At 40.0% G+C, this 16661-nt stretch overlaps 1 protein-coding gene across 4 annotated transcripts in view; it reads right to left on the bottom strand.

Annotated features, from left to right (window-relative positions):
* The window catches only part of IRAK4 (interleukin 1 receptor associated kinase 4), a 99353-nt gene that overhangs the window by 14187 nt on the left and 68505 nt on the right, over window positions 1-16661 (bottom strand). For 2 of the 4 annotated variants that reach the window (XM_039340705.1, XM_039340704.1), the window contains exons 7-10: window positions 15981-16095; window positions 13538-13647; window positions 12574-12757; window positions 4933-4995 (exon numbers count right to left, since the gene is read on the bottom strand). In XM_039340705.1, the coding sequence (XP_039196639.1) occupies window positions 4933-4995; window positions 12574-12757; window positions 13538-13647; window positions 15981-16095 (472 nt within the window). Of the gene's footprint in view, window positions 1-4932; window positions 4996-10820; window positions 11402-12573; window positions 12758-13537; window positions 13648-15980; window positions 16096-16661 lie in introns of those variants that run through there. The other 2 variants (XM_039340707.1, XM_039340706.1) reach the window with 2 other exon arrangements.

Below are 16661 nucleotides of genomic sequence, written 5' to 3'. Positions count from 1 at the left end.
ATTAGTTGCAGCTTGGTCAGCCATCAACATATTAAATTGTGTTTTTAACAACTTTATAGCTTCTTTAACCTTTTCATCTGAAGGGTTTAAAATCAAAGACTTCTCTTTTAGCTTAAGCTCATTTTCTAATTCTTTACGTTTCTGGGTCTGCTTTTGTCTATGAACATTATTCATTTTTATCAAAATCCCACGCATAAAGGCTTTACCTGCATCCCATACCATTGACATTGATGTTCCCTTATACATATTTGAAGCAAAATAGTCCTTTAAGCATTCCTTTAATTTTTGAACATTTTTTTCTTGTTTAAATAAGTTCTCGTTCACCCTCCAGGATCTCCTCTCCTCTTTTTCAGCAGCCAATTCCATCCAGACTGAACTATGATCCATCAATGACCTAGGAAAAATTTTTACGTTCTTCACCCTATTATATAAATCAAATCTTCTTGTAATCAAGAAGAAATCAATCCTTGAAAAAGATTGGTGTCTATCTGAGAAAAAGGTGAAGTCTCTTTCCTCTTGATTACGTTCACGCCAATAGTCTCTCAACTCCCAGTCCTCTTTCAAATCAAAAAAGGCTTTAGGTAATTTAGCCTGTTTAAAAAAAGTAGAAGAATCTTTTTTATCCTTTTGTGTATCTAAAACACCATTCCAGTCTCCCATTAATATCACAGACCTATAGTCCAGCAAAGTTATTTTCTGATGTAATAATCTATAAAATTGTTCCTGTTGCTGGTTTGGTGCGTACAATCCCACTATAAGTATTTTCTTACCATATAATCCAAGTTAAATCACAACATATCTTCCTTGAGGATCTGATTCTACCAGACAAGCTGGTAGACTTTGCTTAACATAAATAACCACACCCCCTTTTTTTCCAGGGGCAGGAGATACAAAGTGAGATCCCAAGCGAGCATTAGCTAAATATTTTTGATTTTTAAGTAAAATATGAGTTTCCTGCAAGCAGATAATATCATTATTATGTTGCTTTAGATAATGAAAGATTTTCTTTCTTTTCTGCAGGGAATTAAGACCATTAGCATTCCAGGTCAGGAACTTTGCCATCTCCCTCAACCAGGAGCCTGGAGAAGACTGCCTGAAGATCTGCCACTGAAGAATGTGTTGCAGAGCTCTTGGGTCTTGCTCCTCCCACCGGCATTGAAACACTCTCATGAGAAGATTCTTTAGCTTCTTTCTTCTGTTGTTCCTTTTCCTTACGTTTATGTGCTGCACGGGTCATTCTCTGCTCTTTGACCTCTATTTGACGCTGCCATTCCACCTGTAATTTTCCTTCAGACTGCTGTTCCACCTCCTTGCCATCCAGAACTTTCTGAATCATAGATGACGATGAACCTGCTCCCAGGACCGAGTTATAAAACTCTTTTGCTTTAGTAACTGTATTAAGTCTGTAACGTGTCCCCGCATGGCTCAACACAATACCCATCGGAATCTCCCATCTGAATGGCATCATTCTTGTTTTAAGTTCATTAGCTAAAAAAGCAAAATCTTTTCTATTTCTCAAAATTTTAGATGGGATTTCCTTTAGAATGATGACATCTTGGGCAGCAATCTGGAACCTCTTATTATAAAAAGCTTGTATGATTTCATTGTGCAGAGATCTCTTTGCAAAATAAATCACCACATCTCTTGGTAGATTCTTTTGCTTTGCAACCCAAGAGTTAACTCTGTAAATTTTTTCCACTTCTCTACGTAATCCATCTTTCTCCCTGTTCAAAACAACAGCAAGGTCATTAACCACCATCTCTGTCAAATCTCGATTCATGTCTTCTTTCAGACCCCTGATTCTCAGGGCATATTCCATTTCCCTGTACTGAGACATAAGAATATCATCTTGTGAAATTTCCATCTTTTTTTCCATATCTTCAAATTTATCTTCCAGGAAGTCAACTTTGTCTGCAACCTCTTCCACTCTGGAATCAAGCTTCTTGACCACAGAAGCCAATCCTGATAAGGCAGTTACTATATCTTGCCTCAAAATAGTATTATTCTGCTCTAAAAGCTCCTTCATTTCCCCTCTACTTTCAAATTTATTCTGTTCAAAAAGGTCCTTCATTTCCTCTCTGATTTGGGATACAGCATTTCCCATTATATCTTTCATATCTTGTACAGATAATACTGGCAGAGGAGGAGAAGGTGGTGATGTAGCTTTAGGTTGTTGTACTGATGATGTAGCTTTAGGTTGTTGTACTGATAAGATTGCAGGAGAAGAAGCCACCTTAGAAACTGTAGAAGCTGGTTGCCTCTTTGAAGCCATTTTTTAAAAATCTTGTTCTCTCTTTCTTCCTTCTTAAAAGAATAAAAAAGTACTAAAATCCTCAAAAATTAAAAAAACAAAGGAGAGTACAAAAGAAACTTCAAAGCCACCAAACCACTTTCAAAAAAAGAAAAGCTTAAAAAAAGTTTAAAAGAGAAAGAGCTATATAGTCCATTGCGTTCCGTTTAAGTCAATTCTTTCCGGAAGGAAAAAAAAAAAGGAACAAAGGCACTTTCAAATCACCATCTTACTTTCACTCTCCACACCAGCAAAGAAAAAAGAAAAAAAAAAAGAAATCAACATAGACTAAAAGAGAAATCAAACACTACAAGTAAAATCCTTTAAACAGCTCTGTCCGCTTTAAAAGTCACTCACCAGAACACTTTAAGCGCGGGGATGGTAGTGGCGTTTCACTTTGTTTCTGAGAAACAAAAACAGCTGGGAGGCGGAGATTAACACGAACTCCGAGGGAGTGCTCTTTCTACCCCCCCCAAAAATCCTGGGGGGGGGTTAAGAGGCTCTACCTCTATTCGTGTAGTTCTCTACCCCTTCCCTTCTCCCGGGAAGGGGATTTTGAGCCGCAGGCCAGCTGATGTCCGCTGTGCTCCGCAGATCTAATGCCGTCCCAGGAGGACGGCTACAATGTAGCCGCCATCACCGACGCTAACCACCCAGAAGGATAACTCAAAGAGTCACTTTCATGCAGCTTTGCCATGACACAAAATCAGCAGGGCATTTTGGATTTGTAAAAACTTTACATTTAATTAAACGGCAATTTTGGTGGCCATCCATGAAAAAGGACATCGAAAGCTATATAGCCAGTTGTCCAAAATGTGCCATGGCAAAGAGGTTGCAAGGGAAATTGCCAGGACTATTGCAAACAGTGGCAAGTCCCTTAGCCCCCTGGAGAGAAATAGCCATGGATTTTATAGTGGAATTGCCAGAAAGCAATGGGAATACTGTGGTCTGGACGGTCACGGACTTGTTTTCCAAACAGGTGCACTTTATCCCTTGCCAAAAGATTCCCACTGCAAAAGCCTTAGCAAAACTTTTCATCCAGCACATTTACAGATTGCCTGGGGCACCCCAACGCATCATCTCTGACAGGGGGGTGCAATTTACATCTGCATTTTGGAAGGAATTTTTGTCCCTCTTAGGAACCACTCAGGGACTGACATCTAGCCACCACCCACAAGGATATGGGGGGACTGAAAAAATGAACTCTGTACTTAAGCAATATTTAAGATGTTTTCTTAGTTTCCAGCAGACCGAGTGGGTGGACTTACTCCCCTTTGCAGAAGTTGCCTACAATAATGCAGTCCACTCCAGCACAGGTTACACTCCTTTTCAAATAGCCACCGGTCAAAGTTTCAACCCCATGCCAGAGTTAACCCCAGACGAACCAACGATCCCTTCGCTGAAAGAATGGATGGAAAAACTACAAAACACCTGGCCAATAGTTAGAAAAGCACTAGATGAAGCTAGGCAGACATACAAAGCACAAGCCGATAAAAAAGGGTTGAGCCTACACCATTCATTATAGGAGAAATGGTGTACTTATCTACAAAATACCTAAAGTCCCTACAGCCCTGTAAAAAACTTGGACCAAAATATATAGGACCTTTTCCAATTAAAAGAACCATAAATCCAGTAACAGTAGAATTAGACTTACCCAAAAATCTCAGGCAAATACACCCAATTTTTCATTGCAACTTGCTGAAAAGAGAGCATCAGTCACCTCTACGGCCAAAAATCCCCCCCCACCACCTCCAATCATGGTGAAGGGCGAACAACACTTCGAAATAAAGGAAATCCTTGACTCTAGGAGATATCATGGAGCAACTCAGTACCTAGTTGCCTGGAAACACCTCCCTCCCTCACAAAACGAGTGGGTCCATAAACGTCATGTCAGAGCCCCGAAGCTATTGAAGAAGTTTCACACAGAGTATCCTAACAAGCCTGACTAACTTTTATACCTGTTTTTTTTTCTTCCAGGTGGATCTCTCTTATTTTTGAGGGGGCCAGATGTCAGAATCCAATTATATTTCATCTTTAATCATCAAATATAGAAAACCCCAATTCTATCTTCTCTGGATTCTGCCATCAGAGGGAGAGAAGGGGGAGAACAAAGGGGCTTTATGGCCCTCACTTCCTTTAGTATACTTCTAAGGAACTGAATGTGTGTATTGCAACTTCAAAGAGTTTGAATGTGGTCAGCACCAAAAGGCCTCATCATAACAAAGGAGGCTATTTACCTTTCATGTAGTTTATCTGAAGTCTCCATCCAGACGGAAGAGAGGAAAAAAGGGGTGGGATTGTGATGCCTGAAACTATCACTGGAAGAGGGAGGTGATTGGGTGGGACTACTGGGGAACCCCTTAAAACCTCGAATGGGAGAGCTTGAACCCCAAGTCCTGTCTAGAACGCCTGCAACCATTTTCTCTTAATAAAGGATCCCTGTTGGAAGAATTATTCCAAGAGTTCTGTCTTCTTAAGATGCAAAGTGGGGTGGGTCCTTACAAAATAAACCTACCATTAACATTATAGACTGATCATTTATTTGTCAGTGGGCAAACATAAAAGATCAGCAGGGGATCAAATAATTTTTTCCCTCACTGTACATACATATACAAACAAACATGCCAAGAAAGAAAACATACCAGTAACTGGGGATCTCGATTTTCATCCATAGGACTAAGCCCAGTTATTATTTCGAGTAATACCTGGAAACAGATGGAAATTAATATGTGAAATACATATCACAAGTTTTCACCAAATATCACTGCACAACAAACAATGTAAAAAAATACTATTTTATTTCACCAAGGGATGCTCAATTATCTTAGGAACAAAGTAAGTTTCAATACAATTCCAAAAAGACTTAGTGTAAGGACCCACCTCAGCTAACTACCCAAGAAAGCAGAACTCTTTTAAATAATATTTTATTAATTTTCCAATTTTACATTTATGTATTTAAAAAGCAACGTGGTGGCTGGGTTAATAAATAGTTCCATAACAAAATCTTTAGTACAAATCTCAAGTGACAACATCAAATATTTCCTCTTTTCCCCTTAACATTTAAGCTAATACAGTTCTTATTATATCAACTCAGTACAAACATCATTATTAAATTTATCAATAAATTTTTAGCTTACATGTATCTTAATTATTTTTTACATTCAATCTTCATAAATAATCCATATCCTGTTATTAATTTTTTCCCAATTTTTAGTTTCCCATCAATATTCCAATTTAGCCTTTGATATTTATAATTTTCAAGCTTTAGGTAACCAAGATTTCTCTTATCTCAACTCATAACAGAATCTAATATCCAAAATACACATTTTATCTATTTGAATATAATCTTGTTCTATTTCCTAAAGGTTATCTATTTCCCACCATATTAAATCATCTACTTAATAATACAATATCCCAGTTAATAAATCAAAACCATTGTATATATTACCTGGGTTAATAAATAAACATATTCATAATAATAATTTTTTTCCTTTTAGGTCTAATTTTTAAATATTAAACAGATAAAATCCTTATTTTCAACTAATTTCCAAATATTTTAAATCTAATGAAGAAAGCAGAACTCTTGAAACAGACATTGTCTCAAAAGGAAACTTTTATTAGGGGTTAGTGACAGTAGGGAAGTCAAGGCGAGATCGCTCAAACATATAGTTAAACCAGCAATATTCCTCCTCCCACCAGAGTCATAATGTCCATTTGAAATCCAGCCAATCCAGAGGTGGCATGATATGTGCGTAACTGGCACAGTTGGCTCGCATCTCAAGGTCTTCTCCAGTTTCGTTTCTCTATAACCGTCTCCCTGATAAGGGAGACACATTCCTTTCTCAAATGGATAGAGGCGGGAGGAAAAGTAGAAAGCAAAAGTTATCCCAAGCAAAAGCAAATGTCTCCCCTCCCTCCAGTAGAATGGCAGGCCCCAAAACAAAAGCTCAAGAATATATATGCAAGATAGACAATAAGGATTTTGGGACCTGACATACAGCCCCCTAGAAGAACAGGAAATCCACCTAAAAGACAAAAAGGGAAGGGGAACAAACAATACAGGCATATAAATTAGGTTTATCAGGATATTGAGAATGGAATGTCTTAGAAGTTTAGGGGTTCTAACACGTTGCTTGTACACCCAGTCATTCTGGGCAGAAGGAAGATTCTTCCAAGCTACTAAGTATTGTGTCACCCAATGGTGTATTCGAGAGTCCAAAATGTCCTTAATCTCAAAGTGTTGTTCACCCTCAACCATGACAAGTGTGGATGCCTGAGGTGCAGGAGATCTAAGGTTAGAAGTGACCTCCAGTTTGAGGAAACTAGTGGAAAACAGAGTGGATTTTCAGTAAGTTCTTTGGCAAGTCCAATTCAACCGTCACAGGATTGATGTTGTGTTTGATACAAATTTAGGGCCTAACTTCTTAGAAGGTTGTAAAGATTGCAAATACTTTGTGGAGAGGTATTCTTGGTCTCCAACTTTATATGGTTTTTGTTCCACCCTCCGTTTATAGGCTTGAGTCTTATAGGCTTCTCTGGCTTCATCCAGAGCTTTCCTGACTACTGGCCAGGTATTTTGTAACTGTTTATTTGACTCTTTCAAGGAAGAAATTTCTGGCTTCTTGGTAGGGAGTTCAGGCATGGCCACAAATGTTTGACCATTAGCTACTTGAAATGGAGTGAAACCTGTACTAGAGTGCACAGCATTACTAAAAGCCACCCCAGCAAATGATAACAGGTCAGACCAATTGTCCTGCTGATAATTAATGAAACTTCTCAGGTATTGTTCTAGAACTGAGTTCAGTCTCTCTGTCCCCCCATTCGTTTGAGGATGATGTGAAGATGATAATCCTTGACTAGAACCCATCAAGTCCAGAAAAGCTTTCCAGAACTTAGAGGTGAATTGAACCTCTCTGTCTGAAATTATACATTGTGGGGCCCCATGAAAGCGATAATACGTTTTGCACAAAGAGTTTAGCTAAGGTTTTTGCAGTTGGGATCGTGGGGAATGGAATGAAATGAACTTGTCTAGAGAACAAATCCATTAAGACCCAAATTACAGTGTTTCCAGTACTTTCAGGCAGTTGCACAATAAAATCCATAGAGATCTCTCTCTAGGGTGCTGATGGACTGGCTATCGGTTGAAGCAGTCCTGGGGATTTCCCTTGCCGCAATTTAGCTGCTGTGCATGTGGGGGAGCTGGTGACGTAGCTTTCTATGTCCTTTTTCAATGCAGGCTACCAAAATTGCCTTTTAATGAAATGTAAGGTCTTCACAAGTCCAAAATGCCCAGCAGTTTTTGAGTCATGCCCTGCTTGCATTACTTTAAGCCTTAACGCTGCTGGGACATAAAGTTTTTCTCCAATCCATGCTAATCCATCTTTTAACACACAGAGATTATTGTGGTTTTGAATCCACTCATTGGATTCTAATGCAGTTTTAAAATCCTGCAACAAAGTCTTTCCAACAGGAGCCACAGGTTTTGACTGAGCTCTGGTGGTTACAGGGGCTGCTAATTGATGAGGATGTAAAAATGGTTTAGTCACCTCTGCTTTCTTACTGTTATATTGTGGTAACCTGGATAATGCGTCAGCTAAAAAATTCTTTTCCCCAGGGAGGTAATGAATAGTGAAATCAAAATGATGGAAATGTTGGGACCATCTTGCTTGTTCAGGGAAGAACTTCCTGAGGGTTTTCATAGCTTCAAGATTCTTATGATTAGTCCATACTTGAAATGGTATTTTACTCCCCTCTAGGAAATGCCTCCAAGTGAGGAGAGCCCATCGTACCACATATGCCTCTTTCTCCCAAGCTGTCCACCTCTGCTCAGTCTCATAATTTCCTAGAGGTGTAAGCACAAGGTTGTAATTGTCCTTCCTTATTTCTCTGCAATAAAACTGCTCCCACAGTCATATCACTTGCATCCGCTTGAATTATAAATGGCTGTTCTGGGTCCGGATGTTTCAAAACTGGCTCCATAGAAAAAAGACTCTTAGGTTTCTCAAAGGCTGCTTGACACTCTCCTGTCCATTTTAATGGTTGACTGGGCTTTGGCTTATCCCCCCCCCCTCTGGTTTTTAACAAGTTTGTTATTGGGAGGGCTATCTGTGCAAAAGATGGGATGAATTATCTGTAAAAGTTGGCAAATCCTGGGAAACTTTGGACCTGTTTCTGGTCTTTGGAGGAGCCCAGTCCAAGACTGCTCTCACTTTCTCCGGGTCCATCTCTATTCCCTTGTTGGATATATGATAGCACAAGTAATCAGTACGATCTTTGTGGAACTCACGCTTTGACAGTTTGGCGTACAGCTTCGCAGAGCACAGTTTTTTAAGTACCGTTCTGACCAGTTTAATGTGCTCATCTTGGTTTTGGTGTAGATAAGGATGTCCCAGGTCAACCAAAACCCCTTTATATAGATGATCCTGTAGGACCTCGTTAATCAGTTGCATGAATATTGCAGGATCCCCTTGTAGGCCAAATGGGAGAATTTTAAAGTACAAGCAACCAAGTGGGCAATTGAAAGCTGTTTTCCATTCATCCCTTTCCTTTATCCGTATACAGTAATAAGCTTCTCTCAAGTCTAGTTTGGGGGAAAAAATCCCTTTATATAAGTGCGCTAGCATTGTTTTGCATTAAAGGTAATGGATATATATTCTCCACGCACACAGCGTTCAGACTCCTATAATCCACACAGAGATGAAGAGAGCCATCTTTCTTTTCTCTGAATAGTACAGGGGCTGCTACCTGGAGTCTAGCCAGCTCTATGAAACCCCGCTCCAAATTCTTTTTGATGAACTTTCCCAGTTCATCTAATTCCCTGGGAGTCATAGAATACATTTTTGGTTGTGGCAGTGTGGCCCTGGGATGATCTCAATAGCATAGTTTGTGGATTGGTGAGGGGAGAGTTTGTCCACCCTTTGTTCACTGAAGGCTTCAGCCAAATCTCAGTATTCCATTAGGAGGACTCTCAAGTCTGACTCACTGAGGGCGGAGGCAAAATTGTGGTGTAATCCACATCTCCTGTTTTCTTTAGGAATAGGCGGGGCTCCCCCATGGGAATTTTAATTGTCCTTCTCTCCAGTTGACCATGGACTTCCATTTCTTTAACCAAGCCAGCCCCAGAACTAATGGCCACTCCATCCCTTGGGCCACAATAAAAGTTAGAGTCTCTGCATGATCCCCCAGGTCAATACATAAAGGTTTGGTGGCAAAGATGGCAGGCACCCCACCTGCAACCAAGTCGTCCAATTTGGCAGAAAGTAATTGGGGTTTTTAGCCTCTTGAGGGGTATTCCCATTTTCCCCACTAGTTCTGGGCTAATCATGCATCAGGTACACCCCAAGTCCAGCAAGGCGGCTAACTTTACTGTCTTTCCAGTGCCAGGTATAGAAAGTTCTAGGGGCACTGTTATGGGGTCAGTTGGCCCACTCACCAATGAGGTCATCCTCGTAGTCATCTTCCATCCCTTCTGTGCCATCGTAGCATGGAGTCAGAGCTCGACCCTCTCAATCGCGGTCCCAGGGGAGCTCTACAACTTCTTCGGACTTCATCACAGTCTCCCTGAGGTATGGTGAGACTCTCAGAGATCTTCCAGCCAGTAGACTGTCCCCCCTCTTGAGAGATGTCTTGCTACAGCAATCCACGGCTCAATGTCCTTCTTTACCTCATTTGAAACAGGTAGTGTTGCGAGATGGGGCAGGCGAACCTCATGCGGTCTCCCCTTGCTTCTCTGACTGCGGTCTGAAGCTTGGTCTCACTGGGCAATGTAGGTGCTTGTATTGATTGATCTCTACTTTCTCAGCTAGCAGGCACCAGTCGTACAGCCGGACTGGGGCTCCGCAAGTTACGCAGGCATTATATAGCTCTTCGTTGAGCCCATCCTGGAAATAGCTTACCAGGATGTCTTCCGGCCAGTGAAGGCGAGTGGCCAACTCTCTGAATTCTTCAGTGTATTCAGTGACTGTTCTCCTTCCCTGCTTCACTGTTTTTATGTGCTCACGGGCTTTCTTGTCTGCCAGCCGGTCTTCAAGACGTCTGCAGAGGGCAGCCATAAAGCGGTTGAAATTCCATAATTCAGGTGTGTTGCAATTGTACAGGGTCACCATCCGGTCAGCTGCTCTACCTTCCAAAGCTAGAGTAACTACTCAGACCTTCTTGACATTGGTAGGCAGTGTTCTTGCATACATTTGCATGTAGGTGAACACTTGTACCAGGAAATATCCCAATCGCAGATCATCAAACTTCACTCCAATTGGAATCGGCTTCAATTCGGCTGGTTGGGGTGGTCTGCCTCTGGTTCCATGAGACGGACGGCCTCGCCATGGTACTGCCTCCTGGGCTCCAGCCGCTGCCGTCTCTCGTACCTCCAATTCCTTCTCATACGATTCACCCTCCAACTCTTCCTCTGATTTCTTTCAGCTGCACTTTAATTTTGTTGAGGGCTTTTTTCACATATTCCATCACAGCTTCCATCATCCCCAATTTCAATCCCTCCTTTTCTCCATCTTTATCAGGAGGGGCAGGCTCTGGATTTTTTTTCTTTTTTCTTTTTCTTCCCTCCTCCTCCTCAGGTAAGGGCAACCTTCGGGGCTTTTTCTTCCCATGCTTCCTTTTTTCCAACCCCGAGTGACCATGTGGGTTCAATCTTCTTCACCAGAAGGTCCGGTTTCTTCCAGATCCCTGGAGTGGCTTTCATCTGATTTCAAACATAGGAGTTCCTCAGCCCATTTCTCTGCCTGGAATTCCTCCATGTGAAATTTAGTTGCGACTCCCCCAGTAGGGCAGCAACTTCTCCAGGTTGAGTACTATGCAGATCTCACCTTATGTAAGTACCTGCCTCAGCTAACCACCCAAGAAAGCAGAACTCTTGAAACAGGCATCTCAAAAGGAAACTTTTATTAGGGGTTAATGCCAGTAGGGAAGTCAAGGCAAGATCTGGGGAAAATCCTGCTCAAACGGTATAGTTAAACCAGCAATATTCCTCCTCCCACCAGAGTCATAACGTCCATTTAAAATCCAGCCACTCCACAGGTGGCACAATGTGTGGGTAACTGGCACAGTTGGCATGCATCACAAAATCTTCTCCAGTTTTGTTTCTCTGTAACCGTCTCCCTGATAAGAGAGACACATTCCTTTCTCAAATGGATAGAAGTGGGAGAGGAAAAGTAGAAAATGAAAGTTATCCCAAACGAAAGCAAATGCCCCCCTCCCTCCAATAGAATGGCAGGCCCCAAAACAAAACCACAAGAATTTATATGCAAGGTAGACAATAAGGATTTGGGGACCTGATACGTAGTTTATAACTAGTGATCAAAAGTGTAAAACTGAATATATGAAGAAATTGTATTTCCGAAATCTCTGTATGGCTATCACTAGACTTAGGATTATAATAGAAAGTTTTTCAAATTCTACATTTTATAGAGGGGGATTTGAAGTCTTTTCATGATAAATATTTAAATAAGTATCAGATATCTGCCTGAAAAAGAAATCAGATTATTGGACTACTGCAGTGATTGCGAACTTTTTAGAGACTGAGTGCCCTAAAACGGGCCCTGCCCCGCTTCACCCTCTGCCTTACCCCCGCTCTGCCCCACCCCATTTCCTGCCCTGCCTGCAGGGCCATTCACCGCCTCCAGGGCCCACCGCAGATCACCTAGGCAGCCCAGCAGTGCCATGGTGGCCACGCCTTCTGCCCGCGCCCCGCAGCATCAACTGTGTGCGATGGGGCATGAGGACAGAGTCTTGTCTACGCTGCCTGGCTGCCATGTCCTTGGCTGCACTGCTCCACATGAGCCATGGTCGGGGGTGACTCTCCTCCAGGGGGGCTGCTGATGAGGGGGGCGCGGGGGAAGGCGAGGCTGGGGCAATGGGATGTATGCCCACAGAGAGGGCTCTGAGTGCCACCTCTGGAACGCATGCCATAGGTTCACCACCACTGGACTAGTGTATCCCCTCTAACACTAGGAGTTAGGCTCTTAGGAAAACTCTGGCTTGAGATAAAATAATGGGCAATTCCCACTAAATCTCATTCATGACTTTCTTAGTGAAGAAAAATGAAATCCATCTACAAAAGCAGAGCAATTTAACAACTGAGACACTGGCATTACAAGAAACCTGGAGTTAAATTTAGTTGTGCATTGGACCATCCCAAAGTTGAAAAACAAGGTATAGTTTGTGAGTTACCAATAATTTTTCATTAAGCAAGATAATTTAAGAAACAGAAAGGCAGCACAAAGAGAAAACAATCTTCATTTACTGAGTTATTTTAAAAAATAACAACTTACCACGCCAAAACTGAAGATATCCGATTTAGGAGTTATCTCCCCTCTTAATGCCTCTGGAGCCATATAAGCTGCTGTCCCAACTATTCTATCTGTTAGAATAGTATGTGTAAATCTTACCGATGTCCTTGCAAGCCCAAAGTCAGAAAGTTTTGGCACAAATGTTTCTGTTAGTAAAATATTTGCACTGGGAAAAAAAAGTAAGCTAAAAGTTATTTTTTGCCTCCCCCCACTGAAATAACAAACAGAAATAACAGCTGGGTTGAATCCAAATGGTGGGGAACCTTTCTGTAATTCAGTTTGATAGGATCAAAATGAAAGGTCGAATCTGCTATGTAATGGAATCTTACTGTAGAAAAACGATCTTGCCAAAGAAACTACAATGGATGAGAACCAGGAAAGGGTAGTATAAAGGGAGGATGTAAGATAAACACGTAGGCAAAAATTTATCTGGGTCTCCAGAATTGGGAAAGGAAGAATACAAGCTGTAAAAGCCGCTGCAAGAGGAAATGGCATAAAATATCAGCTCAAAATAATTACCTGAATATGTCTAATATTTTATATTATTACTGTACATATGAATATGATTTAGTATATTTAAGGAAAGTAACAGGAAATATGAAGGAAGCAGTCAGAAAGAGTGCAACCTCATAGTACCTCAGCCAATGGGGAACGAGGAGGGATGTGGCAACTGGGACAGGGTTGTATAAAGAAGGGAATATTTTGGGTTGGAACCTTGGAAAGAACCAAGCTTTGATAGCTTCTCTCCCTGTTTATTGCAATAAATGAAACGAAAGTCTTTCACTGTGTCTTGGCTGGTTATTGGTCAGGCGAGCTTGCCTGTAGCCAGGAGCACATAACAAGTTCACAAGCAACTCAAGGAAAAAAGTAAATCTTACAGCCCTTTTTATCCCACTCCGTCACCCTTTAGAATGCTTTACACAGGAATTATTTTTATAGACATTACCTTTTAACATCTCGATGAATATGATTATTTTCATGCAAGAAAGAGATTCCATTTGATGTCCCATAAGCAATGTTGCATCTTGTTTCCCAAGGTATTGGTGAAGTGTTGTCCTTTATAAATAGGGAGAGTAGAAAAGTTTCAGCATTTTATCGGAATCACTTATTTTATTCAATAAAATTAAACTAACAAAAGAAGAAAAGCAAAGTTGAGAGCATTCTATTCCCAATAATAAGCAGCACTGACCAATTAAAGCTATAAAAACTCATGAGAATTTTTTTTTCAGGATAAGCTGCAACTAATAATAAGCTTGGATCTTATTTTTTCATGTCACTGATTCCATTAAATGAAACATCATATTTGGCAATTTGGGAAAGAAGTATATCTTTATCTCATTTTTATGTTTAAGTATTAGCTATCATGAACATTATCCCAATATAGAGATTTCTGTTTCATAAAAAGTGCAGTCACTTTCTAAATTTACACTGTAAATCACTCCTTTCATATTTGCTGACACTGAATATTAGTCAATTCTGTATGATTCTTATGAACAGAATATACAGTTACTAATATGTTCATATACGAGAGCAATTCGGTTATCAATGACAGACACTTGCAGATACAGAACTTTTATTATACACATTAGAAAACTACATTACATTACTTTTCAACATAATTGCCATTCAAATTGAGGCACTTGTCATAACGTCTTATAAAGTTTGAAATTCCTTAGTAGTAGTCATTCAGTGCCAAATCTGGGCTATCGAGGTGTGATCAAAAACATCCCAACGGAACTGCTTCAAAAATTCTTGGGTGCATCTAGCAGTGTGCAGGCGAGCATTATCATGAACCAACACCACACCAGAAATGGTGCCATAGAAAATCCCATCAAATGTGAAGATCCCAAAGGAGTACTGCTAGTGAAGTTCATGGAGCGTGGTTCGACCATCAATTCAAGAGTCTACTGTGAAACGTTACAAAAACTCAGACGGGCCATCCATAACAAGTGTCGGAGCTTACTGACTTCCAGTGTGGCATTGCCTACACACCACTAGACACACCCAAGAACTTTTGAAGCAGTTCCGTTGGGATGTTTTTGATCATACACACCCCCATAGCCTAGATTTGGCACCAAGTGATTACTACTATGAAATTTCAAACCTTGTAGGACGTTATGACAAGTGCCTCAATTATTATGTCGAAAAGCAATGTAATGTTGTAGTTTTCTAATGTGTATAATAAACGTTCTGTATCTGCAAGTGTCTGTCATTGATAACCAAATGGGGGTTTATTTCCGAATTGCCCTCATATCTTAACAAAGCAAAGTCTAGTCACTAATCAAAGAAAACTAGTCATGTTATAATGAGCCTTTTAACTACAGAATTTATGAATTACAATACGGGTAGTCCTCGACTTACAACCACAATTGAGCCCAAAATGTATGTTGTTAAGTGAGACATTTGTTAAGTGAATTTTGCCCCATTTTATGATCTTTCTTGCCTCAGTTGTGAACTGAATCATTGCAGGTGATAAGTTAGTAACATGGTTAAGTGAATCTGGCTTCCCCATTGACTTTGCTTGTCAGATGGTCACAAAAGGTGATCACATGATCTTGGGACACAGCAACGGTCATAAATATGAACCAGTTGCCAACCATCTGAATTTTGATCATTTGACCATGGGATTGCTGGAATGGTTGTAACTGTGAAAAATGGTCATAAGTCATTTTTTTCAGTGCCATTGTAACTTTGAACACTAAATGAATTGTTGTAAGTTAAGGACTACCTATATTTTATTATCTAGTAAAAGAAAATTTGAAAATACATTTAATGTTAGGAAAAACATTAAAATATACTTTAGCATTACATGAATAATATGGCTAAGATCTGTACCTTTCCCACTAACTCCAATAACACTGAATAAAGAGCAAAACTCTATTAAAGTTTTTCTGCCTTTACTCATTAAAGTTCAGTGTTTTGAAAAAATAAAAGCTATAGTTTATGAACCATTTTTCTAACAGATACTGTACTTTAAGCTAAGAACATTTTGCTCCTATTCAGGCTTAATAATCTCTAATTATTTTTAAAGATTAAAACATTTGACATATTCCTTCTAGCTGTACTAAATGAAGAGTAACAGTTTAACATTATGTCTGCAAAGGCTACATATTTTTTCTGAAATCTTGAACTGATTCATAATACATTTATTAGGAATTCAAACAGGAATTAATCTTATGTAGAAAAATGTTACAATGTTAATAAATTTTTTCTCCAAAATAATTAATCAAGAAATAGTTGACCTATACTAGAAAATCAGTCTCAATCAGCCATATGATTCCTGTTTCTCATTGTTATGTTTTAAAAAGTTAAATATTTAAAAAGTATGACCCTGCATGAATAGGTCAAGTTTCATACTTTTAGGCTTAAATACTAGAGAAAGCACTTACCAGACAAGCTAATCTATCAAGCAAAGAACCTTTGGGCATATAATCATACACCAAGCAAGGCTGATCAAAATCATTTGAGAAACCAAGCAATTCTACTAAGTTCTCATGTTGGCATCTGTAGACAAAATAGATAGTTTTATATTGCTGGGGCTTTCATATTTTTCAATATGTACCATTCTGAAAAACATAAGGGATATCTAAGTTACTTCTAGCTTTGACTATAAATTGTCTATGTACAGTAGAAACTGATTCAATGTCATCAGTGACTGATCTCATATTTTCTATCAAGTTCCAGCTGAGAAGCCCAACAAAGCAAAACACTAGAGACATTGCGTTCTCTAATGTAAACTTTATTAAGCATTAGCAAACCAGTAAGATAGAAGGAAAGCTAGCTCTGAGAATATGGCAGGAAACAGATAATTAAGAGTAAAACTTTCCCTCCCCTCTCCGACAGTTCAGGTCACATTGTCCAATTAATCTTCCAGCAATTGTTATGAGAAGAAACTTCAGTTTGCCACAACATCTCCTCAGTGGCTTTGGCTCTCACATTGATAAGGAACACCTGTGGATCCCAAACTGTCCCTTCTCTCCTCCCCCATAACTGTTGGCAACCTAGAACCACTACAATGGTCCTAAAAACAGTAAATTTTGTAGCTTGACAGGCCAGCCACCTAGAAGAGA

Source organism: Crotalus tigris, unplaced genomic scaffold, assembly GCF_016545835.1.
Source record: "Crotalus tigris isolate CLP2741 ecotype Arizona unplaced genomic scaffold, ASM1654583v1 scf7180000017753.6788120, whole genome shotgun sequence".
In the NCBI taxonomy this organism is placed as follows: domain Eukaryota; kingdom Metazoa; phylum Chordata; class Lepidosauria; order Squamata; family Viperidae; genus Crotalus; species Crotalus tigris.
Note: the sequence above shows the minus strand (reverse complement) of the source record. Positions and strands in the feature narration are given on the sequence as shown.